Source organism: Arvicola amphibius, chromosome 12, assembly GCF_903992535.2.
Source record: "Arvicola amphibius chromosome 12, mArvAmp1.2, whole genome shotgun sequence".
NCBI lineage: Eukaryota > Metazoa > Chordata > Mammalia > Rodentia > Cricetidae > Arvicola > Arvicola amphibius.
The window spans coordinates 70,657,982-70,685,785 of NC_052058.2; the positions used below are offsets into that span (position 1 = coordinate 70,657,982).

The 27,804-nt window shown below is 39.0% G+C and overlaps 1 protein-coding gene across 1 annotated transcript in view; it reads left to right on the forward strand.

Moving 5' to 3' along the window:
• Hmcn1 (hemicentin 1) overlaps positions 1–27,804 on the forward strand; it is a 445,711-nt gene that overhangs the window by 205,363 nt on the left and 212,544 nt on the right. The window contains exons 12-15 of the mRNA XM_038349717.1: positions 11,285–11,426; positions 12,896–13,023; positions 15,452–15,565; positions 20,451–20,609. Of these exons, the coding sequence (XP_038205645.1) occupies positions 11,285–11,426; positions 12,896–13,023; positions 15,452–15,565; positions 20,451–20,609 (543 nt within the window). The remainder of the gene's footprint in view (positions 1–11,284; positions 11,427–12,895; positions 13,024–15,451; positions 15,566–20,450; positions 20,610–27,804) is intronic.

Here is a 27,804-nt window from a genome sequence, read left to right on the forward strand (position 1 = left end):
GCTCTTGTAGACCAGACTTGCCTCGATCTGACAGAGATTTTCCTGCCTCTGCCTCCTGAGTTCTGGGATTAAAGGCATGTGCCACCACTGCCCAGCTTTTTTTTTTCCTGTGAAACCTTTTAAAAAATATTAGGGATTCATTTCAAAAAGTCATTTACCTGAAAGTTCTTGAGCTGAGTTTATTGCTGCACTTAGTGTTCAGGTAAGATTACTTGTATGGAGAAAGCATTTGAGAGTTTATCTTGTATCTACAAAACATCATAAAGTATTCTATGTATTTTAAAATATCTATAATGAAGAATTGTTCATAAGAGTACCATGAAGCAATTAAATAAACAAAAATTCATAGTTGAAAATTTAAAGATATAGAATTTTGCCTGAATTACAAGCTAAGCTGCCTTAAATCCTTTTTGAGCTAAAAGTGAAGTCTAATAAACGGAGCAAATGCAGCATTTCAGTAGATAACTAAATTGGCTTTCTTGTAATAAAAGTTTAACATTCAATTTATCTGCTAAATGTAGTCTAGTGTCTCCATATATCAAGTTTCTGTTTCAACACATTCCAGCCCCATGCATTCAAATGGCAATAGCTAGCATATGCTTTACATTCTAGAGCTTTTTATCTGAGGCGTCTGCGCTCCGCAAAGATGTTAGGGGACTCTAATTCTAGATGGAAGGAATTATCTCTCTCTCTAAAACTTGAAAGGCAGAAATATTAAAGTGTCTTTAAATAGAACTTACAAGGAAAAGCTGAAGAAATAGGCTTATTTAGAATGTAAAGCAAAGAGGATTTGGATGAGTTAGTAGATGTTCAAGTGTATAAAAAGTGTTTTAGAGAAGCGGTAAACAATGCACATTTGAATTGTCAGCAAAGACGGTCCATGAGAAAATGACACAAGCCCAGAGAGAGCTAGCAGGAAGGATACCCAGATGCTGGAGAGGGTAAGGCTGGAAGAATGTGCTAGCTGGGAGAAAGGCTCTTCCTTCTCAGTACAGTCCCGCCTGCTGGGGAGAGACAGAGCAGATGAGGAGTCGGCAAGCGTGTCCACTCACTGAATTATACAATGGCTAATTCACACTGGGAAAGTGCTTGGAAAGCCGTGCCATCTAGTTCTCCTAGACTGTCAGGACCGGTTCCCACTCACAACACTTCGGATACTGTTATTCCCACCAACTAGCCTCCAGGCCTTTGGACGTCAATATGTTTAGTTTTGATGCTGCTTCAGGTTAGCCTTAGATGGGCAGGTAGAAGACTCATTCCCAGAGAATTCACATGTTTCAGATGCAAATCAACCATCAAAGCCTCCTGACCAACCAAATGTGTGTGAGAAAGTTTTCATGGCCACTGGGGACTCAATATTTTGCTAACATGGCCCACTGATGTGGGATTGCCCTCTGTATTCTGTGAATATCATTGGTTAATAAAGGAACTGTTTTGGACCTATAGCAGAACAGTAGGGGAACAGAGCTAGGCTGTGAAAACTAAAATGAATGCTGGGAGAAAGGAGGAGGATTTAAAGAGAAGCCATGGAGCTGCCACTGGAGACAGACATGCTGAAACTTTGCTGGTAGGCCACGACCTCATGGTGATGCACAGATTAATGGAGATGTGTTAAATTAAGATGTAAGAGTTAGCAAGTTAGTAAGAAGCTAGAGCTAATGGCCAAGTAGTGTTTTAATTAATACAGTTTCTGTGTAATTATTTCAGGGCTAAGCAGCCAGGAACTAACTAGTGGACTCCCTCAAACAGCCCAAAAGCCAGTAAGGCACTTTAAAAATTAGTGATTAAGTAATACTAATAAATACTCCTCAGTAAATTTACAATCACTTATTAAGTGATTCTGATAAATGCTGGTAAAGAAGAAACATTTGGTATTTTCTTAATAAAGGATCTTTGTGCAATGAGATGAACAGGTTTGAAAAGATCCTGAGCATGGCCTCTGGATTCCTGTGCACCCACTTGTCAGCATGTAAGTCATTTCCCTGAGTTCTGTCAGCTTCTCTAGCAAATTAACCCAACTTGAGAAGGGGCTAATGTTAACCTTAGATTTCTATCTGGTTTCTCTGAAGTATATATTAATTTAGCATGAATCTAATTGGTAGTATATAGAGATATAACAGCAAACTAATTGGTCCTAATAATAAAAACCTGGAGTCAGATATTTAAGGTGAAAGCTGAAAGATCAGAGAAGCAGAGCAGCCAGCCACTAGTTCTTACCTCTGTGAAATTCTCAGAACCAAGGGGACAAGATCCTGTCTCTATGAATCCTCAGACTGAACACCTTGTCTACAACACCTCAGACTGAATCCCGAGCTCCTATCTCCTCCCACCTTATATTCCTCTCTTGTCCAGCCATATCACTTCCCATTTTCACCTCTTTCAGACTGATTCGATCTCCTGTAGCCCAGGGTGGCCTTGAACTCACAGAGATCCATCTGCCCATCTCCCAAGTGCTGGGATTAAAGGCGTGCGCCACCACTGCCTGTTGTCTGTGGCTGACTAGTATGGCTAACCCACACTCTGATCTTCAGACAAGCTTTATTTGTTAAAGCCCAAACAAATAGCACCACATATGATGACAAATTTGTTATCTAAAATGGGCAGTGTTGAGGGCTGGACCTTTAGCCAAAATTGGGGCTAAATTTCCTCCTTATATGTGTGTGTGTATGGTGATGTCTCTCATACATGATGTCAGAGTGTAATGATGATTGAGTGTGAGTAGGGGAGGGGTGTTTTTTCTCCTCTTATACATACACCTCAGGGACAGTCTAGTGGGAGAAATGCCTAAAGCCAAGTATGGAGGGGAAGCGAATCTGGAGTTTCCAGGGTGGTAATGTGCTCTGTGCACATGCATGGGAAGACTGCATGAGAAGGGGAATGTTTAATCAAGGGAGCACTTATAAGTATAAAAGGTATATATGTCACATGCACTAAAAATTATTTAATCCCAGTCTTCCCCAGTATTGACTAATGTCTTCATTGTCTGGTCGAAAATCAGATTAGATATTGTAATTTGTGATAGGAAAAACTTGCTCTTTTGTGGAGGAGTAGGTGTGATATTTGAGTATTATGAATAAAGGACTCTGGTAGAGTTAACACCACAGAGTAAAAACTTCTTTGCTTCAATGATGTGTTAAGAGCATCTGCCCAGTGAGGGCAAAGCTGCCAGAGCATCACGAGTGGCTTTGCATTCATGCTGAGACACAAGGTCCTATCTCAGACTTACTTTGTAGTAGGTGTGCTTTCACTCACATGGAGTGGTGTGGACGCACGTGAAAGGCCTGGTGTTAAAACCCTTGTTAGAATGACGTAGTGAGGGTATTTTATTTGGTTATCTGTTTATATGTTTAGTTATTCAAGAGTTAATTATTTGACAGTGCACCCCTTTCTGTAAATGTATCTGAGACGAAGACAGCATATTCTGTTCCTCTGAAAGCCACTAATGCCGGCACGTTAGATGCTGAGTTGTAGATCACTTGACAGCATGCACAAGGCTCACTGTTTTGCTTTATCCCCAGCACCTAAAAACAATGAAAACACACACCCAGAGACACACACACAGATACTCACAGACAACACACACACACACACACACACACACACACACACACACACACCTGCAAAAACAATGACCACATTGCAATAAAGGAATTCGAAGAATGTTTACAATACTGTGAACTACCCCAAAGTTTTCTAAAACCTTTAAGTCTACCCTGGAACACTGGATAGATAAAGAAGGGCTTTCTCTAGGAGACAGATGCAGGAGATTGAAATTCCTTGAAGAATAAGTCAGCTTTTACCAGGTGCTTGGAAAGCCTATCTGAGTGGTGGAAGTGCCTTGTCGAGGAGGGACCACAGAAATGCGAGCCTAAGGAGGGAGCACCTAGCACAATGCAGAAAGCCATCCTCAGGGTGGTGTGGCTCCCCCTCCCACCTCCAGCATCTATAGCCCTGTTTATTTAATTTATTTCCTCGTTTTGGAGACAGGGCCTTGCTACATAGGCCTGGTTGGTTTGAACTCACAGAGGTCCACCTATCTTTGTCCCCTACACACAGAAGTTGCCCTTTTCTTAGAGAATGAGAGGCATCACTTAGGTTTGAGAGTTTACGGCATTGCCTCAGTAAGATAACAAGACACCTAGAGGGATAAACAGTGGAGTGATAACGCTGGAAAAGGCAAGAAAGGGTTCCAGGTGTGTTCTACTATATTGGAAGATAAAGGAAGGGGAAAATTGTGGTTGTGATAAAGGTGGTGCAGGGAAGTGGGGGAGGGATGAAGTGGCAGCCTGGGAGGCAGTAACCCTCCTTCCAGGACAGAGAATCTTCAACTGCATGGTGGCTGCATTCCTGATAAGTGAGGTAGCAAATGAATTCGCCCATCAACAAAGTTGGCTCTTACAGTCTAAAGGTTCCTTCAAAAAGTCCTATGGAGTTGTGCTTGGTTCCATGATTCTTCTGTTTGTATGACCCGATGACTTTTTATGTGCTCACCGATGCTTGACAGCTAAAGATGTAACCAAGAATGGGTTTAGAAACTGAACGCCTTTGTAAAGCCTCAAGCCTAGTATGCCACAAAGCAATAATGGGCGTTTTAATTTGCTGTTCTTTAAAAGCCAAATGAAAATGTAAATTTCAACTTTGGCCTTTGTGCCTCACTTGGAAGTCCTGTGACTTAGAGAAATTGTTGTAAAGCCACCCCTATAACAAAGACCCTGTCAGAGAGAGGTCCAGGACCGCCAAGGCCTTGAAAAACCAAACCAAACCAAAGCAAGCAAAGACCTTGTAATACTCATTGATAACCATCATTTATTTGAAGAATTTACAAATGAGAGCAAATTTCCTTAAAACAAAATCTCCCCTATTAATCATGTTTTTGTATCTTGGCATATTTTGAATAATCAGCCCCAAACAATCCCTAAATAAATGACTTATTTTGTTAAGAAAAAAAAGCAGTATTAAGTGGAAACATTAGCATTTAAATGATTGCTAGGAAATAGTTAAAACAAATATCAAAGAAACTAAATATATTATAGCATTTGATAATTTAAAATGTAGATTTTTATAATTTATATATTATTTTTTAACATTAAGATTCTGTGATTAATATGGAATCTGGCTCTAATTTATCATTGAATGTTTCTGAAACTATCACAGTTCTTTAATAGCTGAATTTAATAATCACATTGGCATTTGGCTATGGATTTTTTTTTTATTTTTAACAAATTCAACACACATCTGTCAAGATGGATTTTGATTTTTGTGTGATTGTTGCCAGTGCGCCACCTGCTGGTAAATCAATGGATTGGCTGTCTTCCCTCTGTAGCCTGTAGCTGAGAAAATTACTCTTCAGCAGGAATGAGCCCTCTAGTTGGTTACCAAATACCAAGCCGTCAGCCCTAGAAACATGTACATGCAAGTAAAGCAGTAAATGGACTCAGTAAGTTCTTTTATACACTTACATGTATATATCTGCAACGAGAATAATTAAAGACAGAGGTCATGAGCTTGAGAGGGAGCTGCAGGGGTAAGGATTCGTGTCTACAACATTGGACAGTACAGAAGCTATTGTCTGCGGAGAGAAGAAAGGCCGACTCAGCAGTGAAGTTTCAGGAAACTTACTTCAACTGTCACATTAAGAAACCATGACTCAAATTCACTTGGATTATTACCATTTAGGAAGTAATTTCCACTTGGGAGACATTATAACTACGTCTTAGTATTTCCATTGATGAGGGAGCATTTGGAAAGTTTACCTTTTGTAAAAATTAAAGGCTGTATTTCTTCCTAGTCATTTTATTGAAGCAGAAATGTAGGCCTATTTGTGTGTATTGTGTGCAAAGTACTGAATACCACACTCACTTTACAGATGAAACATTTTGTTTTGTTTTGTTTTGTTTTGATACAGAATGTACTAGATAACCCAAACAGACTTCAAGACTGAAATTCTCCTGCTTCCATCTCCTGGTACTAGGTGTGCTTCCATGCAAGGCTAGGAATACTTCATTTGATTCTCTATCTTTGGGGTTTCAGTAGACAGGCTTCTTTCTCCAGGCAACTGATTTCTGATGTTGTTGACATTGCTTGTTTGGTTGCTTTATTTTTTTTTTCTTTCTTTTTTGGTTGTCAACCCCAGTCCTTTGGAAGGGATCCCTGGCCATTCACAGGCAAGGAAAAACTTTGAAATATTGAAATATATTCCACTGCCATTTCTCTTAGTTGCAAATTAAGGATAAGTTCAGGGAATATGCACTTGTCTCTGATAAATCGTGCTTGGGAGATTATGTCATTTTGCTTGTGCAAGCTTCATGCATTCAAGTCAGTACCAGCTCCAGTGGGGATTACTCCCCTAATCAGAGATGGAAGTCATTTGTTTGAGAACAGTTTCAACATGTTCTGAAGAAACTGACCTAAATCAGTAGGTAGATAAATGTTTGTTACTACTAATTACAGTTTTCAGAAAATTCAATCAATGGTAGTCGTTACATAATGTTTTGAAGTTAGCTTTCTCCATGAGAAATACAATTGTTCAGAAGAAAGATCACATTCTGTCAAATTCATTTTACAGTTGTACAATACAGTAGAAATCAGTTTTAGAAATTCAGTGCTAATTGTTTTCCAGTTTCTCATGTAATATTGTTTATGAGATCTCATAGATCACTTCACATGCTCAAAACATGTATTATCCACAGATAAAAGTAGATTCAGGAGCACAAAAAATTAGCTGATATTTTCAAAACTATCATCACTTAGATGGTTTGGTTGAATGTAGGTCTTTGTCATGGTTACTTGGGTCCTTTGTCTGACCTTTTGTGTTTCCTTAGCTTCCAGTGCTTTCTTTGAGTCACGTTCTCAGTTTTAGATTTCCCTATGTAAGTGTTTTCTTTGCCAGCTGTAGCACATGCCTGCATATTACTGCTTACAGTTTCAACCCAAACTTAATATAATCTGGTAATTCTTTCACAAAAAATGATGAAGCTGTTATTTTTAAGTATTGTTTTAATTAGTTCACCCCATCTTAGGAAATACGACACGTATTTTTGTAACGTTTTACAACAGGCTAAGGTGATTTTTTTTTAAAAAAAAAAAAACTTTTAATATAATTCAGTAGCTGCTGAACTTACAAGTGCTTGTGCCAGTCAGGTTTATATTTTATATTTCTATGTATGATGTTAGTTTTATAGTATTGTTTGAAACAGTCTCCTGCTTTTGAGGCAACAAGAATAGGGAGTCTCTTAGCTGCCCCCCACACCCCAACAAGGACGCTTACTGCTGGAGAAGAACACAGAAGCCTGCTTTCATCTGCATAGACTCAGGAGGTAGCTGCAGCTGCAGGGCCACACGCTGCCATGTGGCAACCAGAGGGCCAAGCACAGCCTCTAGCTCTCCTCCATGCTATTTCTATAGGACCATTCTGTGGATTAGCATGTTTTCTATAATGTTATAAAAGGGCAGGCAGAGATCTGTCATTCATTAGTCCATGTCACCAGAGACAATACTGCAATAAAAAGGAGACTATTTTCCAAGATGACTGATGAAGTAAATTTCTGATGGCCAGAATTGCTTCACTGAGTATGAAATTTACATGAACATAAACATGCTCACGGCATCATCATCACTTCTTTAACAGGTCCTATGTTACATAGGTGTTAGTATGTTTTTTTTTTTTTATGTCAGTAAAGCAGATAACTGATTTTAGGTTTTTACTTAAACCTATAATAAATTTTAAGTATCGAGAGACAATCCTAAATTTCATGAGAGGTAATAACCTTTACTTATGAATAGCTGGATAATCTAAATAGAATTTGAGTATACATGCACAGGTGTATTTAAAATTCTGTACTGTTATTTTGTCCTGCTTTGCCTAATAATAGAAGATTAACAATTAAAGCAATGGTTACCTAGCATCTACTAGCTGCCAAGAGTTGCTCTGCTTTATTTATATAAAATAGTTGACCCACCATAACCCTCTGAAGTAGGTAATGTTGTTATTTCTATCAAAGTATAGACAACATGGAATCAGCAAGACCCGGATTTATTCTAGCTCTATCTTTTAAAGACTTTGGGCAAATTAAACTATTCTGAGCTTCAATTTTTCACCTGTAGAGTGAGACTTGCATTCAGTACTTTGCACATAATACACACAAAACTAAGCCTACCTTCCTAGTTCAGTAAATTGACTAGAAAGGAAGGCAGCCTTTAATTTTACAAACCAATGCATTTCTATTTATGAGATTTTGATAGGATAAAGTGTTTGAAACATAGTAAGTTCTCAATAGATGAATGCTTAGTGAAAATAATGAAAACATACAGAAAATTTGCCAAAATACTCTAAATATGCCCATGGTCGCTAAATATTGTGAATACTTGCTTAGGTTGAAGCACTAGAATTAGCTGCTTAATTTGTCATTGGTGAGTTAATCTCCTGGAAGATGAATCTCCTTAGGTGTGGTTTTTGAAATTTTCCCAAGCAGTGGCTCAGAAACAGCCAACCACTTGCAGCAGTTGAAATGCACACCTCCTAGTGCAAGGAAGATCCTCGTAGTGTCCAAGGGGTGATGAGATTTGATTTTAGGTTGCTAAAACATTTATAACCAATTTCAATCGCTCATAAAGTCACCCAAGACTTCATGAACTATTTGTTTGTGTCAAATGTGTATACATTTATTTTGGATCATTGATGAGAAACTCTTTTTAAGATGTATACTTTAGTTAATTATAACTTAGAAATAAAACATCAGGGTTTCCTTATCCCAGCACATCCTGTTCCCATTGTGTTGGCTAACAGCGTGCTGCTGTGGAAGGTGGTGGTACTGATGGGCGCCATGGTGGTAGGAAAGCTGGACAAGGACTGTGAAATCAGAAAGAAAACCTCAAAGAAAAACCACTTAGCCCCAGGGCCTAAGACTGGACTTTAGCTTCTGAATCCAACTTTGATATATTTTCCCTATGAAAGTGGGACCGTCTTTCTCAGCAAGAAGACATTGATTGGATTTGTTTGTGGGTTTAAGAGGTCATGGCACTAAAGAGTTAAATTATGATTCTTCTGTCATAGTCTTGCCCTATTTCCACAACTTTACTAAAATGGGAATTATTCCCCTGTGGGTTTAAAAAATTAACAATTAAAGCCATTATAGCGAGGGGTATTATGTCCTTATTGACCTAATCAAAGACTGACTCATTTTCACCATCATTCTTGGTGGGCAGCCAGGTTTGCCTCCCTGTGTTCCCTCCTGCCCTTTCTGACTTTCTTATCATCAGCAGGGATAGTCTTCATGGGGCAATGGTAAATTTCTCACCTCTTGTGGGATGAAGTCATTCCATATGTATGTTCCATGCAGATTTATTTCATGACCCCAGGCAGCACCCTACATCCAGGCTTTATTTGCTCAATAACCTCTTCGCTCTCTGTATCCTGGTTTGAGTAACTGACATTTATTTTTACTTTGATATCTGAACCACAGAGCCTACCAGTGGGATTCTTGCTGGGACACAGGCCAGGCCAATTCTGGCAGCTTCATTACAAGGCACCGAGTTTAGACAAAAGTCTTGAGAGCCGTCTGAAACTCTGCAGCAGTCCTAGGCTAACAGGACCTAGCCACGAGCAACATCTTATTTTAGAAAAGTGGAACTGAATAAATGTGAGTGGCCAAGAACTTGAAAAAAGGGACGAATGGCTCCTCTTCCTCTTCATCCCCTGAAGATTGTCAGTGGCGCCCCTGTGCGATGTGCGGTCCCCCTGCCTTTCAGAACTGATGGAGTCCAGATGGAATCGCAATGTGAACTCACTGGCTCTGGCCAGTCTGCCCTTGACCCCATGCATTTCTTTAGCTCTGTGTTCACTGAGAAGAATCTGTGGGATAATGAGGCTATCAACTAAGTCCACAGGCAGGAAAGGGCCTTTAAACATTGACTTCAAAGACGAGATCATAATTTGAGAACTGCAATGTAAACAGGAAGAAAAAAAAAAGGAGAAGGGTGCTTTTAAGCTGTTAGCAATTAAGCACTAATTAGGCTCTTCATTCCTGCAGCAGCTTCGCTGCTACCTCCTTTGAGTGTGAATAGCGTTTCCAGATATTCATTTCTCTTAGTGAAAGGCACCATTTGCACACTAACCTGCAGAAGAGTGATGCGCCATAAGCACACCCAGGTCTAGGTTGTTAACTGGATTTCTCAGTGCCATCTAGAGTAAACACTCAGTGAAATGGGATGCAGAGAGAGAAGCCGCACGTATCCAAGTCAGCGCAGCTCCTGGTGTGTGTGCAGGAACATGAGCAACGCACAAACAAAACCCAACCGAACCAGCTTGCTTCTCTCAGAATTGATGGGATCTTCCTGTTTCAAGCCCTGTGAAAGAGAGTTCGTTTCCTTTTGCTCAATCAACTGGAGCATTTTTCTGAGAGAATTATTAGGTAGCACCACCTTTGGAGACGAATTCTTGCAGCCTAACATACAGACATAGAAAGCAGGGGGAGAGCAGAGAAGTGTGTCAACATCCCAGTTATATTTTGACAATGAACTGTAGGCTTCAAGTTTCACTTTCAAAAGTGTTTTTTTTTCTGCCCATACAAATAGCAAACATTAGATAATTTGAGTCATTGCCATTTCTTGTAATAGTGTGGTCTTGAGGGTGTGCATGCAGGAGTCACGTGACTACTACAGCTGGGTTTTAAGAGAAGCTGGCAGTTATTATGATTGAAGGATGGCTGTTATCCCATCAACTGTGTGAAGTATCTTTTAGATCCAACCCACTGAAGATTACAGAATGTTAAATGCTATGGAAGATAATGGGAGGTGCATAGTATGAAAGACATCATCTCAGACTTTCTCTCAAAAAAGAAGGCTTGGTTTAAACAAAGCCAACAGTCTAACCAGAACACATTATATCTCCAAGTCTGCTTTCATTGTTTGGAAAGAACTGAAGGCTCTACTTGAGGACTTTTCTTGAAAAAAAAAGTTTAATGGCAAGTTTCAAAATAGCAGATAAGACCCAGAGCCTAGAAATGGGGAAAGGTAGCAACAGGGCTCATGGTAACCAGTGGAGACAGAAACATGGCATCAGGATCAAGTTCATTGTCTTTCCAAGGGAAGTTTGGTTCTCTGGCCTTCATTTCCTTTAGTCTCTTTTTTTTTGTTGATAGTTCCAGACCTGTGATGGGGGTGTGATGGAGTTCTCCTCCAAAGAGTAAAGTGTGGGTGGTACAAGCTTAAACAACTTCTGATAAAGCTCCCACATCTCGTCAATATAAATGCACATTTCACCATCAAACTATCATTTCATTTACAGAAAAACCCAAAGTCACCGTGATGCCCAAGAACCAGTCATTCACAGGAGGATCTGAGGTCTCCATCATGTGTTCTGCAACAGGTTATCCCAAACCAAAGATTGTCTGGACCATTAATGAGATGTTTATTATGGGTTCACACAGGTACTGGGTTTGTATCATCTTCTTTGTTTTTATTGAATGAGAAAAGTTGATGAAATGTTGGTACCAAGTGAGTCAGACCCAAACTCTAGTATTAAAACTTGATGAAAATCTATGACTTCATACTATTTTAAACAGGCTAGGAAATGCCAAAAATAATGTATATGGTGACTTTAAAAAGTATGAAGTCATTAATCCTTAATTTCAGTAGTTAAGATAGAACATTCTCCAATTTTTTGAGTAAACATGACACTGTGCATTGTTTTATTTCTAACTTGAACTGAAAAGGGATAAGAAATGTTATTTTGGAGATAATATGATATGGTTACAGTCAATCTATGTAAGGGATTACCATGAATTTAGTGGGCAAAGAGAAAGACAGGAAGGATCGGAGGACACAAAAGAAGTTCTATTACAGGCCGTACATATTCTTGAGAGCTGCTTCCAGTGTTACTACAGTATACTAACGAGTCTTTTATGCTACTGTATACTTCCTAAAGAGGCATTGAGGTTTAGAAAGCAATAGATATGTGGATCAGAAGCATCAGGGCTTCTGGCCCTCAGGCTGCCATTACTCCTGGTTTGGTATGACAAGGAAGCTTAGATTTGTTCCAGCAAACTGAGCCAGATTCTATTTCCAGAAGCATCACAGATTCTGTGGATGATGTAGGGGCATTGCATCTCTCAGGTTTTCATGTTGAGGAACGCTTTTCTGAGCAGTTCATCACAGGAGCCAAGGCTACCTGGGTGCTAATTCCCATACCTTAGCTGTGAAACCTCTTCACACATCTGTAAAACAAAGATGCTTGCATTATCTGGGCCATTTGGTCATTGGGAAGATTGAAAATTTTACTAAAGAGAAGTCTTCCATAACAATCTCTGGCATAAAGCTAATTTAGGACACATGATATCTATGATGGTTCTGTCAACTTGACACCATCCAGAGTCACCTGAGAAGAGTGTCGACGAGGGATTGTTTAGATCAGGTTGTCCTATATGTGTACCTCTGAGAAGACCCACTCTGTGTACAGGCAACACCATTTCAGGTACTAGGTCCTGAACTGCCCAAGAGTGGACAAACAAGATAAGCAGGAGGTTTGCATGCATGCATTCTCTTTTCTATCGATTATGGATAGGATGTGAAGAGCTACTTCAAGTTCCTACCGTGGCTTCCCCATGATGATGGAACATGAATTTTAAGCCAAATAAGTCTTTTTTTTGTCAGGGTATTTTATCTGAGAAACTGAGCTCAAAAATAGGACAGCGTCTATTATTATTATTACTACTAATAATATTATTATTACTATGTTATCATTATTACATTTTTCCTTGTAACATGATGCTTTTGATGATGTCTGAGGTAAACGGAATTATAACTCTAAAATATTTGAAGAGGGTACTTAAGTGTCTTACTAGTATTATACAATGTTACTGCAGTATTTTAGATTTTACTTTATTTTTTTAATCCAAAGATACAGGATGACTTCAGAAGGCACTTTATTCATCAAGAATGCAGTTCCCAAAGATGCAGGGACCTACGCTTGCCTGGCAAGCAATGCGGCTGGAACGGATAAGCAGACTTCTACTCTCAGATACATCGGCAAGTATACTCAGTTTAAAAGGCAATGGAAATAGGGCGGATGTCCTTGTTAGCAATGGAAAGATCCTTCCTGAGAACTAATGTTAAAGATCAATTGTGTTTGATACTGCAATTTATCATTCATTTCGCATGTTGAATAATTCCTCACTGTACACAAGTGAGGAACTCTATTTGTCAACAGAAATCAAGGAACTTCACAGGTTGTGAAAGGCTTCTAGACTATCCACAGAATTTTACCCTACCATGTTTATTTTCAATAATATTTCATTTTCAAAATAAAAATTCTGTCTTATCTCATTTTCCATTTTATATTTATCTACTTATAATCAAAACGGAGTCTCATATTATTTTTTGTGTTTCATTTCCCATTCTCCCTTCCAAACTTAAGGCATTTATTAAGGTGTATATAATGTTATTATTCGAGAGCATATCTGTATTTAAGTTGAACTTCTTAATATTAGTTGAAAATATCATGACGCGCCAGTGTCAGGTTGTAGACTGTGAATTCCTTATTTGGATAAATAAGTAATCTGCCTTTTCATCCACTTCAACTTGACTCCAAACACGATGACATATGACATCTGTCAGTGTTGAGGAGAAAAGCATAGGAAAGCCATAATAGATACAGGAAATGGGTGGCGGAAGAATGAATGTGTCACATCTCAAGAGCCTGGAAAAAGAGAGCACAAGACATATATAGAGTAATTATTTAAGAGAAAGTTGGGCGCCAGGCGGCGGTGGCACACACCTTTAATCCCAGCACTCGGGAGGCAGAGGCAGGTGGATCTCTGTGAATTCGAGACCAGCCTGGTCTACAAGAGCTAGTTCTAGGACAGGCTCTAAAAAAGCTGCAGAGCGGGGCGGTGGTGGCACACGCCTTTAATCCCAGCACTCGGGAGGCAGAGGCAGGCGGATCTCTGAGTTCAAGGCCAGCCTGGTCTATAAGAGCTAGTTCCAGGACAGGCTCTAGAAACTACAGGGAAACCCTGTCTCGAAAAACAAAAACAAACAAACAAACAAAAAAACAAACAATAAAAAAGCTGCAGAGAAACCCTGTCTCGAAAAACAAAAAAAAAAAAAAAAAGAGAGAGAGAGAGAGAGAGAGAGAGAAAGTTGGCTTCGGTTCAGAAATAAATGGATTAAAAATGTTCACGGAAAACAGGTGAAGAGATAACCGAGGATGAGAATGTGGACTCAGCGACGCAAATAAAATCCCACACGGCAGAAGTAAATTTTGTGCTATTCACAAAATATCCAAATACCCGAGTTTTCTTGCTCGATAACACCCAGAGTATGACAAATTCTCTGCTGGAGACAGTGCTAAAACAGAGACAACCAACCCAAACCGCACCAGTCCTTACTCTTTAAAGGCTCCAATAATGGGAGTTGATACAGAAAACTATAAAAACAAAGCACAGACAATTACCATGGGGCTGTGGGGGAGGTCAACGGGGTAGAATAAATTCTGACTGGGGAATGTCAAAGAGTTCCCAAAGGAGATGGGATTTAAGTTAAAGCTGAAAGAATGAGTGGAATCTGAAGTGCCTCTGTGGCAAAGGAGAGTTTGGGGAAGAGGGCTAAGGCGAAGGGAGGAGAATGAATAAAAGAGCAAAGAGCTTTGTGTTGGGGCTCTCAAGTAGAGCTCTTTATCCAGTGATAAACCAGCAAGTCAAGTGCAGGTGAAGCTGGAAAGGCACCCATTTATGGGCTTCGAAAGCCAAACTGTTGGAAAGCGGCAGGGATTGCTGGAGGGTTTTAGCATGGGAATGACATGATATTTGAGGAGAAAACTCTTAGTTTTGTTTAAAATGATCTCAGTTGAAGTTAGGAAGGTCTTGAACCATTTAGGTAAAATAAAGTGTGTGAGCGAGCTAGTGCCAAGGGATAAAGCCAAAAACAACAAGAGAAACACTATGTATAATAAACATAAAGAAATAAATGTATTATAGGAATGGGCAGCCATATTTAGCATGGCAGGGAAAATCAGAGAAAAAATGGAAGACAATTACAGATGACCACAAAAACGCCCTTAAAATCACGTAGAAAATATGATTTTAATTTATCTGCAATTGTATTAGCCTCAGTTCTATCCCTCGTTCAACTCTTTGGTTCTTTTAGTGTTGTGGGTACAGATGCATTGATTTGGCGGAGCTCAGTCTCCTTACAGATCACTTTTTTAGCAAAAGCTCTTAATTACTTTCCTACATTTTCCATCTGTGTTTCCTAGTCATTTTCTTTGCTTTTTTCATTACTTTTGTCTAATACTCTTGTTTTGGCCTCAACATTACGGTTTCCATCATATGCATTTGTACACAGACAACACGAGAGTCTTTCTGCTTATAGATGTAAGTGGGGATATAATACAGGAGACGTAAAGTCCTTATAGCATTTTCTAGACATTGACTGTTTATATCTTTGTGTTTTCCAGAAGCCCCAAAGTTGGTGGTAGTTCAGAGTGAGCTCTTGGTGGCCCTTGGGGACACAACCGTTATGGAATGTAAAACTTCTGGGGTCCCTCCACCTCAAGTAAAGTGGTTCAAAGGTACATTTCTTAAGTCTGGTCATGTTTGGCTCACTTCGTTTGTTTTTTTTTTTTTTTAAATGATTTGTTAAAAATTTGTTTTGGTGTGTGACTTAGCGGGCCTATAAAATGTGTTTATGATCTCACTGGAGACAATAGTTCAAAATTCTGAACTCTGAATTTCAGGATTTGACATCTGGTGTGGATTACAGGACTGTGAAATCAAAGCAGGAGAAGTCTGCCTTGCTAACCCAGCTGAACATTCTCTTTGTTAGTTTAGGACTGTTTCCTGTCGAAAACTGTCCAAGAATATTCAGTTGATGTTTAAAATAGCTTCCCTGGTTTTACTTCACTTTTCTTAGAGATGAGCGTTCACACTATAAAAACGCTAGATCCTTAAGGATGCCTTCTGCAAGTTGCTCAACTGCAGATACCGAAGCTCACAGGAAAACTGAGACAAGCGTACATCCCGGTCAGTTTCAAGATATGCCCATCAGCTGGAGAACTGATTTCCACATTTGAGTGTATAGATAGACTCCTCATTCTACAACAAGAACACAGGAGTGCTCTACTGGGTCTTAATGAGGCCTGGTCTGTGTGCAGATGATGCTAATCTGCCTCTGTGTAAAATCCCCTGCTTCTACTTCCCTCTCAGCTCGTTACAATAAAAATAAAGAGAGTGCTGTAGACTCTGTAAAGAGAGGTTGCTAGGATTATTGAGATGCTGTTTGCAAAATACTTTTTAATCTTCAGATGAAAAATGCTAAATAGCACAAAGCACTGTTGTTATGATTCTGTTTGTTAAATCATAGATGTTCCCATAGCAACAGGTTGATGTCATAATCACAAAATTATGTATTCACCTCGGGTTCAAACTTAGGGAACATGAGGTGAAAAGAAAAAGGCTTTATGTAAAAAGACAACAAATATTTTTTAAATAATTTAAATCAAAATCACGAAGGGAAACTAGGAAGTAATGCCATTTCTTTACTTTTCTAGCTCAAAGTTTTATGTTTGTATGTTTTCCTTGATTAAAAAAAAGTATTTCTGGTTTTGTTCCTTATTGAGGTTCCTTAATGAGTTCCTTATTTCCGTGACTATAAACTAGTTTCACTTACTAGAAATGCTTAACTTTTTGAATTTCCATTTAAATAAATATACAACTTCAAATTCAGATTGTGGTTAAATAGACACAGTTTTTGCGTGACTCAGTAGTTTACGATAATAGTAGACTCCAGGAAGTTATGGGTGGCTCCTTGTGTAAAATCACATGGAAAGTCTTGTTCACAAACTAGGCATGCTTACCTGAAAAGCTTGTTCTTCATGTCAATCTCTGTTCCACAGAAAACAAGGAGGAGCTAGGGAATCGTGCAGCCAAACACATGGAACAATCTGGAATTCACTTGTTTCCTCTCCACCATAGATATTGCAAATCAGTGGGTTCAATTAATAACATCCCAATGGATTCTAACCCACATGAGCATGATATTGATTCATTGTACTGTCAGATACAGTCAAATGCTCATTAATAGCACATATCTCAGAACCCCGTATCAGACCATATCACCCATCCCAATGGATCCCAGTCCACATGGGCATGAGATACTGATGCATCATACTATAAGGCACAGTCCAATGCTTATGGACAACACACTTCCCTGAACTCCGGATAAGTCCAGCTCACCCTGCCAGTCAGGGGCAGGTAATTTATTGCATCTCAAGAGGTAATCATCACCAGGAGAAAACTAGAAGCCAAAGCTTTCCTCAGGTTGCCTGGCTCTAACATGAGGAGACGGAGGCAGGTGGGTTCTTGTCTCCTGGGGACAAGGCAATAGGAAGCTCAGGAAATCTGACCTCATAGAAACCCTAGAAGTAGAGAAGAATTCCTGCCTTAACCTCAAAGTAACTTTGTCATAAATGCATTTCCTAGACAATTCTGCTTGAATAAAGTAGTGTTTAAAAACATCTCATTCAGATCATTGGAGAAAAGAATTCCCATGAGGCAAAGTGCTCTCTAAGACTTTAGGTCTTTTGTTGCTAGAAATGAACAGTATAAAGTGGTTTTAAGGGAAAATCAGGGACACCATTAAAATCGTATAAAAAGGATATTTGTGGTAGAATATAAAATTGGATTTATTTATTGAGATTGATGGTTCTTAAATGTAGTTTGAAATCTCTGGGGGTTCCTTACTAGTCTTTGAGGGATCCACATGCTCCAAATTATTTTAATCATAACACTGAAATGTTATTTGGCTTTTTACTTTCATTGTCTTCCGAGTGAGTAGTGGAGTTTCTGGAGGCTACATGATGTATGGCATTCAATAAAGAAAAGGCAAGAGCAAGTATGAGTACTCAGCTGTCTTCTATTAAGCTGGACACCAGAACTATGGAAATTTACAAAAATGTAAAACAATGCCACTTTTCTTACTAATTTTTTCTGGTTTGGGAAAATATTATTTTTATAAAATATTTTTGTTATGCAAGAATCTCTATTAGTTTTGAATAAAATAATCTATGTGAAAGTTTTTAAACTTCCCAATATGATTTCTGAGATATTAAATACAAATAAATATAATCCTCATTAACAGCACATAATCCTGAACCCCGTATCAGACCATATTACCCATCTCAGTGGATTCCAATCCACATGGGCATGAGATATTGATGCATTATACCATAAGGCACAGTCCAATGCTTATGGACAACACACTTCTCTCAACTCTGGATCAGTCCAGCTCACCCTGCAGTCACAGGCAGGCAATTTACTGCATAAGAAGTCAGCATCACCATAAATAAAAATTCGCTGAATTCTTCAGCCATTTGTAAGAGGACACATGACGGTCCTCGAGACAAATGTTTCTAACAACAAGTTAATTACCATCAACTATTTGAAAAGTTCTAGTGTTAAACTTTATGTCCACAGAGTCCAAAATTGAATGGAAATGATAGCAACGTGAGGATTTTCCTCAGTAACAATGATTGTTAAATCCTAAATCAGCATTAGAAGGTTTATTATCTTATCAAGTATGATGTTCTTTTAATTGTATTGAATATTGAAACTAAATAACACTACATCACATCTCTATCTGAGAAGAACTCCATCTATACTTCTCTGAGTTCTTAATAATTTGATGAATAATTTTCAGTAGAAATCAAGAAAAGAAAGACTATCAAAATGTGATCGAATTACAACCTCGATTAGACTTATGCTTTCCAATTTATTTCTTCTTTCTTTCTCTCTTTCTTCCTTCCTTCCTTCCTTCCTTCCTTCCTCCCTTCCTTCCTTCCTTCCTTTCTTTTATGTGACTACCATTTCTTCAGCTGTTTTATTTGGAACAAAAGTGGCCAGCAGAAGGTCTCTATTTCATCTTCTGACACAGATGGTGTCTTTTGACATACAGGAATAAACTAAAAGCAAGTAAATTACAAAATTCTAAATGCATTTTAGTCCAAACATTCTAACGCTTGAAGAACAGCGAGGTCACACTGCATCCTCCTCTAGTAGGAGGATTGTTATGTCAACATCATCTGCTTCTGTTTATTAAAATCTCCCAGAGGCACTTAGACAAAGTTTCTGCTGCCTCTCTCATTTGCAAGTGGACTGTGTAGTAGCAAGTGTAAGGCTGCCTAGGGGGTTGCAATATTGAAATTCTGGAAAATACTTTGTTTAGGGCACTGACAGTTGCTTACTTATTAGAATTTTGTTGTTTTCAAATTGAGAGGTTCTTTGACATCCTCTCTTCAGAAAATTATACAACCAAAAGAGGATTGTCTACATGTTATGAAGTCTCATTGATTGATGCTGTTTACAGTACCCTCTTAGAGACCTACTTGCTCTCAGGCTCTTGGCCTTTTTAACAGTTGCATGTGTGTTCTCAGTCCCAGGGTACATGACTGATGTGTGACATTTTAGAAAGTATCTTTCAGATTTGCAGAATGTCATTAAACCCTAAGATCAAGGACTGCCAAACCTCCTGAGGGATTTTAAGAATCTCACAACAAATGAAAAAAATATGCTAAATGGCATTATATATCCAGTGCTATGTACTTTTTTAATCTACTGGTCATTGTCATTAATTTCATTCTTTGATTGGGAGACAATTTGGTAGAACATAGGAGAGCATAGGAGAACATGCATAATCTTCCTTATGACTCTTTGAGGTGTTATGTCTTTTGATAATAAGTGGTTCTTGGAGGACCAGAGGCTCTGTTGGGACAAGTAGCATACAGAGGAAATCCAGCTGTAGCCAGTCTTTCTGGTTTCGTTCTGTTCTTGTCTTGAGATCTCTATCTACTTCCTCCAAACATACTATCACTCCAAATTCAAATTTTAATGAATGAGACTTGAGCTGAGGTAACCCAAGAGATTAATAAAAACTCACTGTTCTTTCAGAAAACTTCCCTCTACTCTTTCCAAGCAACACTCTTCTTCGGTCATTCATACACGTTTCTCAGCCCATTGTGGCTTCTCGCAAGACGGACCATCACTGCTATCGTTCAATAAAGAATCACTCACTAATCTAACAGCATTGATAGCTCAGGCACTTCTAGGACCACTGAAAGGCTTCATGCCACAACAATAATAGAAGCCCCTAGTCAGTCCTCACCATACTAGCTCCATTTTGACTGACCAAAGCCACTCTTTTGGTTTCCAGCCTACCCCTGCTTTCCATGTGGCTCCTAAGCACTCACTCTTATTTGAATATAGGTAGATGGAGGAAAAGCAGTTGTATAGTCCATTACAGGATCGGGTTTTAGATCATAGAAAGTAAAGCATCTATGTTGTACAACTGGAATTTGAAGCATCATAATCATCTTTATTTAGAAATTTCAAAATCATATTAGTGGCAGAGTAGACCGCGTAAAATTTTCCGTATTTAATATTCTTCTTGTCGTTTGGATTCAGGAGATCTTGAATTGAGGCCCTCAACATTCCTCAGTATTGACCCCCTCATGGGACTTTTGAAGATTCAAGAAACCCAAGATCTGGATGCTGGTGATTATACCTGTGTAGCCATCAATGATGCTGGAAGAGCAACCGGCAGACTAACTCTGGATGTAGGCTGTAAGCTTTCATGTCCATTGGTTGCATTATTTTTCTGACACAGAGTTGTTATTTTCCATGTTGATCAACCATGAAACAATTTGGTGTAAATATTTGTCAAATGGCAAATCCAGCATGGGCATTTCAGATGACTATCATCATAACAGTGGCTCACAATTCCTAGGAGCTTCCAATGTACCATTCATTGTGCCAAGAATGTCTTATGGGTTGTCCCATTACACTCTTACAACCACACTAAGAGGAGATACTATGATTATGTCTTATACAAATATAAGGACACTAAGCTTATATAAGCTGAGTCGCTTGATCAGGGCTGTAGAGCTAGGGAGGGGCAGAGCCTGAGTATTTAATTGCAAGCTATCTGACCTCAGAGACTACCGGCTTCGCCCATACGTATCATCCATTGCCATTTTTCTGTCAGTAGTCATCCATTCTGCCATGAGATTCCCAATTATTAACATCTGGAGGCCAGAAAGTAGAGTTTGGCCCTAGACCATAATCCAGAGATGTCGATGACAGCAAAGGTGACGGATTACTCTTTTGTTTTAGTTTAAAAAATCCACTAGGAGTTCCTCCCCAGTGTATGAAATAAAATACCAACTACACATGTCAGTCACCGTGGAAAGATGCGATGTGTGCATGACAACTGTATTTGTGTTCTCAGGAAGTTCGGTTCCTGCCTCATCATCTATTTTGCATCTCCTAGAAAAAAATAAACAAAACAAACAAACAAAAAGTCATTCTAAACACAGTGTGGTAAAGCTAGAAATTAAAGAGAACTTGTTTTTCATGGGAAAGAATGGGGCAACTTAATTTTCACAGATAATTAAATACCTACATCCCTTTAAACTTGTAAGCATAGAATGTCATTAAATTATATTTTCTTTTCTGTATGTTATGTACAAGAAATTTTTTTGTCATGCTCAAGTTGATTTTTAAAACACGGATGAAGAAAACGAATCCTTTACAAACCATTTTAGTTCTATTATCTTAAGCCTTTAAGTGAAGATTATGACCCCGTGTGCCTGATATTTTCTTTCAAAGAAACCAGTTTTCTTCCCTCCCGAGGCCTGTTCTGATTCTGGTCCTTTGCCCTTGGCTGTCTGCTGAACATGACTCATTCTTGCTAAATTTGCCCTGAAAGTTTAATACAGAATGCTGGTAAAGGCACAAAGATTGTTATAGACTCTGTCTAGGGTAGTGTAAGATGCCCAGGGTGGTGTTTTAACAATAACTGCACTCTGTTATTATTAAGATAAATACCTTGAAAATAATGTTGGCCCTGCTGGAGAGAGGGAAGGTCTCCGATTCTCCTGGAAGACTTTCAACTATACTAATGATTTTGGAAATGTAAGACTCAAGTACAGGAGGTCATTAGATACAGAACTGGTGTTTTTAAGAAACACAGTAAGGGTGAAATTCCAGTTCTCAGTTTTACCTTCTGTTCTGTCTCTCCATGTTTCCCACGGAGATTTCTTATATTCACACAGCATTCTTTTGCATGTTCAGCTCTAAAGGGGCAGAGAATGGCCTCGGTAACTTTTCTTAGTAATAAAATAGTGACCCTTTAGACACACTACCAATGGTTTAGGAAGTCTGGGGACCACAAGCATACCCCTTGCTTACTGACTGTTTCCTACTTAATCATTTTTTTCTTCTGCATTTCTTAGATTCTCTCTATTGTCCAGCAATAAAAGGCTAGTGATTCTCTACTTTCCAGCAGTGCACCACATATAAAGGCTAGTGATACCCGTTCTTGGTGTCTCATGATGATATGTTAGTGGCTTTTCTCATTACTATGACAAAATACTTGAAAAGATGCCTTCAGGTAGAACAAGCTCCTTCAGCTCTAGTTTGAGCATGCATAGTCTATTACAGTAGAGTGTGAGGTGGCTGGCTGATCTCAGAGTGTCTGTAGTCAGGAAGAGGTGGTGGATGAATCCTGCTGCTCAAGATGCTTTTGTCTCTTCCTATTCAATCTGAGACCCTTGTTCACAGATAGTGTCATGTACCTTCAAGGTGGATCTTATCTCCTCAGTTACACCTCTCTGGAAACATCCTCAGACATACCCAAGTGTTTGAAAATCCAGTTACATTGACAGGACAGATTAAATATAATCAGAAACTTCCCCACAAATATCTTCTTTTTATACGTCACTCCATAAATGTAGCTGAACTCTGTTGCTAGAAATATTCTCTGTCCCGTTGGCACACTGGACCTGTTTCTCTTTGCCTGCCTGTTCCCAATTAACCAATCTGAGGTTTACTATCAGTTACAATTGTTTGGTCAATGACTTAGGCCTCTGACAACTGGCTAGCTCTAACTATAAATTAACCCATTTCCAATAGATTGTATGTTACCATGAGGCTCGTGGCTTGTCGGTAATATTCAGACCTCTTCCTCCTTTCCATCTATCTACATGGCGTCTCCTCAACTCTGCCTACCCTCTCCATAAATCTTTGTTTGGATTTCCTGCATAGCTTTACTCTGCTAAGACATTAGCTGAAACAGCTTTATTCATCAACCAGTAAAAGCAACACATATACAGAATGACATTACACATCAGAGCTTTGATTTAGCTCCATTATAATCAAGATTCTTACCATTTATGACTTTTCTAAAGCAACGAGTTTCTCAGTTTTGATCCCAGTGATTATTATGCTGAATGAACCATCCACAGAAATGAATTATCTGCATGCTGTGATGTTGGCCATTGCTAATGACTGGCAAATAATGGTGAAGATGGCACCATTGTGCTTCTGTTGTACCATAATATTCAGATTCTTCATTATATTCTTCTTAGAGCAGCTCATGAGGTGTGAGTAGTCTGACCTGTCCATGGGAGATTGTGGTTACATATGGTAACAAAATGTAGTGTGTACATGCTACAAACCATGATTGTAGAGATGATTATGGTTTTTAGTGTGAAGCTTAAAAGAAAACACACTGTGGATTGAAACTTTCTTCAGAATTAATATAGTGGTTAAGAAGATAGACACTTGAGAGAAAATGGGTTGTCCCCTGACTTTCCTTATTTTAGAGATATAAATGGCATTTATTTTACAGGCAAGTTAGAAAGATGAAATGAGATGTTATCACTTATATACTCTTGGCATTTTAACTATTACCTATGGGACTGATAAATGCAACATATATCTTGTGTGTAACTTCATCTATGTTGTGATTATTTCTTTCTCCAAGTCTCAAAAATGATAATAGGAATGCCTACATAAAATGATACAGTATTAAAGATTAGAATTTGGACTTTTATTATGAAACTCATTGTCTCAATTTGACTCCTTTTTATAAAGGACTTGAAACATGTTAAGTACTAAGTTTAGCCGTCATAAAATTATTCATTCGAGCTACAAAATTATTAGGCATATTGGTGAGTTGCTTGTGACTTAAGAACAAAAACATGCTTTTATCCATATCATGTAGTTATTTGAACTTTTAAATTGTTTTTCTGTGGGCCTGTTACCTCAAAGCAGCAATACTGGAACACACAAAAAATTAACAAAAACACTGTTTAATATTATTCTTGAGTTTGAGCTTCTTGTAACAAGCATCATTTTTCCTGTTTCTCATTATCATGGCTTTAAGTTATGGACATTTCAGGTCAACAGGGAAAGTTACCAATGCTTTTCATCCCTTGAAACGGGGGGTAGTGAATTGTGAAGTCATTTGGAAGAAGAGGGGATTGGAAACATCAAACACAAAGTTGGCCTGGCAGTAATTTTTTAAAGCATTCCACACCACACAGGGTTTGAGCCTTAAACTGTGGTTTTGTGTTTTGTGGTTTGGTGGAACCAAAGCAATGTGTCTAGTCATTTTAGGAAAGAAAATCTCTGACTGACATAATGCAAGAGTTGCCACAGAGGGAATATATGTTTAACTGTCTAGGGGGTCTAGGAAAATAATTCAGAATAGAGTTTAGAGCAAGATGGTGAGTTGGTTTATGACTTTTATAGTTTTAAAACAATGAATCTGCACAGTCCTAGTTATCTCTACAGACAATAAACTGTGCTGTGGTGTTACCCCTATGCATAGCTCAGTGAGCCACACCGATGCTCAGGAAATCACCAGGTATCAAACATTACCCTAGGAGAATGAATGAGGTACCAAACGTGATATCAAACACAGATATCAAACTCCAGAACTCAGATCTAATAAACTAACTTTGTAATTTTCATGTTTAATACAGCTAGTATTGAGGTAGTTACTTCATGCTACATTATTAGTAAAGATAATCTCTTTTGACAACTTGAAACATGAAATCCTACTTTTCCTTTATGTTCTTAAAGAAATTAAATCAGGGGAGAAGGGTGAAATGATTTGCCCAAGATCACAGACTATAAAGAGTGGAACTGCCCTTCGAATCCACTCTGTGGGTTCTTACCCTTCTAAGTAACACTCTCTTTCAGAAAAGCACCCTTGTGTACTCTCAGCAAGTCACTACTGCTCTCCTAGTCTCTAGTTTCGTGAATCTATTCGCAACTCACCCATAAAACCTCACTTGGAGGCCGTGTTGGCCACAGTTAGGAGGAGGAAGTATTTAAGTCTTCTTGGCTCAGCTAGAAGCTGCTTCATTTTGGAAGTTTGTATGTGGTGGACATTGTGCTGGCTGCTCTCTCGGGCCTGGTGTTCTCATTTGCCTCTTGTTTTGAGACTCAGCACTTATGTTCCTTGCTCGTCTTGTGCCTGATGCTTTTCTAGAATCTGCTTTGCAATGCATGGCTTCTCTCATCTTGATTAGGTTTGTGGGTTTAACTTGAGTTTGCTTTTCTGTTCTGATTCCAGATTCCCTTCCTCTATTACTTCTGAACTTGTTTAGTGTATCACTTTTCGTTGGTAATTATATTTTAACGTTTCAATAAAGGGAGATATATCCTTTCCCTCAAGTAGTTGGTGGACTTCAGTCTTCTATATATTTTTCTCTCTCATATGTTACTCCCTACTGCAGTTTCTCCTCCATCTCTTCCCCCTAATCTCCCCCTGCCACTTCCCCTCTCCCCTAGATCTATGCCCCCTCCATCTCCCCTCAGAAAGAACAGACCCCCCCAGGAACATCAATCAAACATGACATAATATGCTACAATAAAACCAGGTACATACCATCACATCAACGCTATACAAGGCAACCCATTAGGAGGGAAAGGGTTCCATAAGAAGGCAAAAGACTCAGCAACTGTCCCTGCTCCCATGGTTAGGAATCCCACACGGTCGCTAAGCTACTTTGTCATAGCATATATGCAGAGGACCTACGTCTGACTCCTACAGGCTCCCTGATCTCTGAGAGCCCCCACGAGTCCCAGTCTATTGATTCTGTGGGCCGTGTTTTCCTGACCCTTTTGGTCCCTCCTATCCTTTCTCCCCCTTCTCCTCCTCATCTGCAGGACTCCCCAAGCTCCACTAATGTTGGGCTTTGGGACTCTGTATCTGCTCCTATCAGTTTCTGGTTGAAGTCTCTCTGGTCTCTTTGACAAGGATTCTGCTAGACTCCAGTCCCAGAACACCCACAGCAGGACAAACTGTTGGTGGAAGGTTTTGTGTCTGTGTTAGTGTCTTAATGCTTCCACCTGAGGCCTTGCCTGGTTTACATAAAATGGCTGATTCAGGCTCCATGACTCCCAATTACCAGCAGTCTTTGCCAGGGTTATTCTCGTAGATTCCATGGAGTTTCCAGTTCAGTAGGTTTCCACCTCGCCCCCTGAAATGTCCCCCAATTCCAGTCATTTCTCCCAGCATTTTCTCCCTGCCCCCACCAGTTGATCCTTTCTGTTTCCCACCCCAGTCCTCCTGTGAAATCTATTTCCCCTTTCCAAGGAGATCCTTGCATCCCGCTTTAAGCCTTCCTTGTTGCTTAGCCTCTCTGGGTCTGTGGACCATAGCACAATTGTCTCTTACTTTACAGCTATATCCACTTATAAGTGAGTACATACTATGTTTGTCATTCTGGGTCTGGGTTTTCTCATTCAGGGTGATTTTTTTTCAAGTTCCATCTATTTGCCTGCAAATTTCATGATGCCATTGTTTTTAACAGCTGAGCAATACTCCATTGTGTAGATGTACCACATTTGCTATTTCCAGTCTTCAGTTAATTGCATCTAGGTTGTTTTTGGCTTCTGGCTATTATGAATAAAACTGCTGTGAACATAGTTGAGCAAGTGTCCTTGTTTTAAGACAGAACATCTTTTAGGTATATTCCCAGGACTGGTATTCTTAAGTGTTAAGGTATATTGATTCTCAGTTTTCTGAGAATGTGCCATATTGATTTCCACAGTAGCTGTATTAGTTTGTACTCCTACCAGCAATGGAAGAGTATTTCCCTTGCTCTGTACTCTCTCCAGCATGAGTTGTCCCTTGTGTTTTTGATCTTAGCCATCCTGACAGGTGTAAGGTGGAATCTCGAAGTTGTTTTGATTTACATTTCCCTGAAGGCTAAGGATGTTGAACATTTTTTTCAGTGTTTCTAGGCCATTTGAGGTTCCTCTACTGAGAATTTTCTGTTTAAATCTGTGCCCCATTTTTAAATTGGTTTATTTGGTTTGTTGCTGTCTAGTTTGTTATATATTTTGGGCATCAGGTGTGGAGTTGGTGAAGATCTTTTCTTATTCTGTAGTCTGCTGCTTTGTCCTATTGGTGGTGTCTTTTGCATTACAGAAGCTTTCGGTTTCATAAGGCCCCATTTATTAGTTGTTGGTTTTAGTGCCTGCCCTATTGGTGTTCTGTTCAGGATGTTGTCTCCTGTGCCAATGTGTTTAAGGCTATTTCCTGCTTTCTCTTCTATTAGGTTCAGTGTACCTGATTTTATGTTGAGGTCTTTGATCCACTTAGACTTGAGTTATGTGCAGGATGATTGCCTATAGATCTATTTGCAATCTTCTATATACAGACATCCAGTTAGACCACCACCACCTTTCTCTAAAGATGCTTTGTTTTTTCCATTGTATATATCCAGCTTCTTTATCAAAAATCAAGTATCCATATGTATATGAATTTATGTCTGGGTCTTCAGTTCAATTCCATTGACAAACATGTCTGTTTTTTTTTTTGCCAATACCATAGGGTTTTGTTTGTTTGTTTGTTTGTTCTACAGTTCTTTTTACAGTTTTGGGTATTTTTTCCTACTGCTTGAAATCAGGGATGGTGGTGATACCTCCTGAAGTTCTTTTATTGTATAGGTTTGTTTTA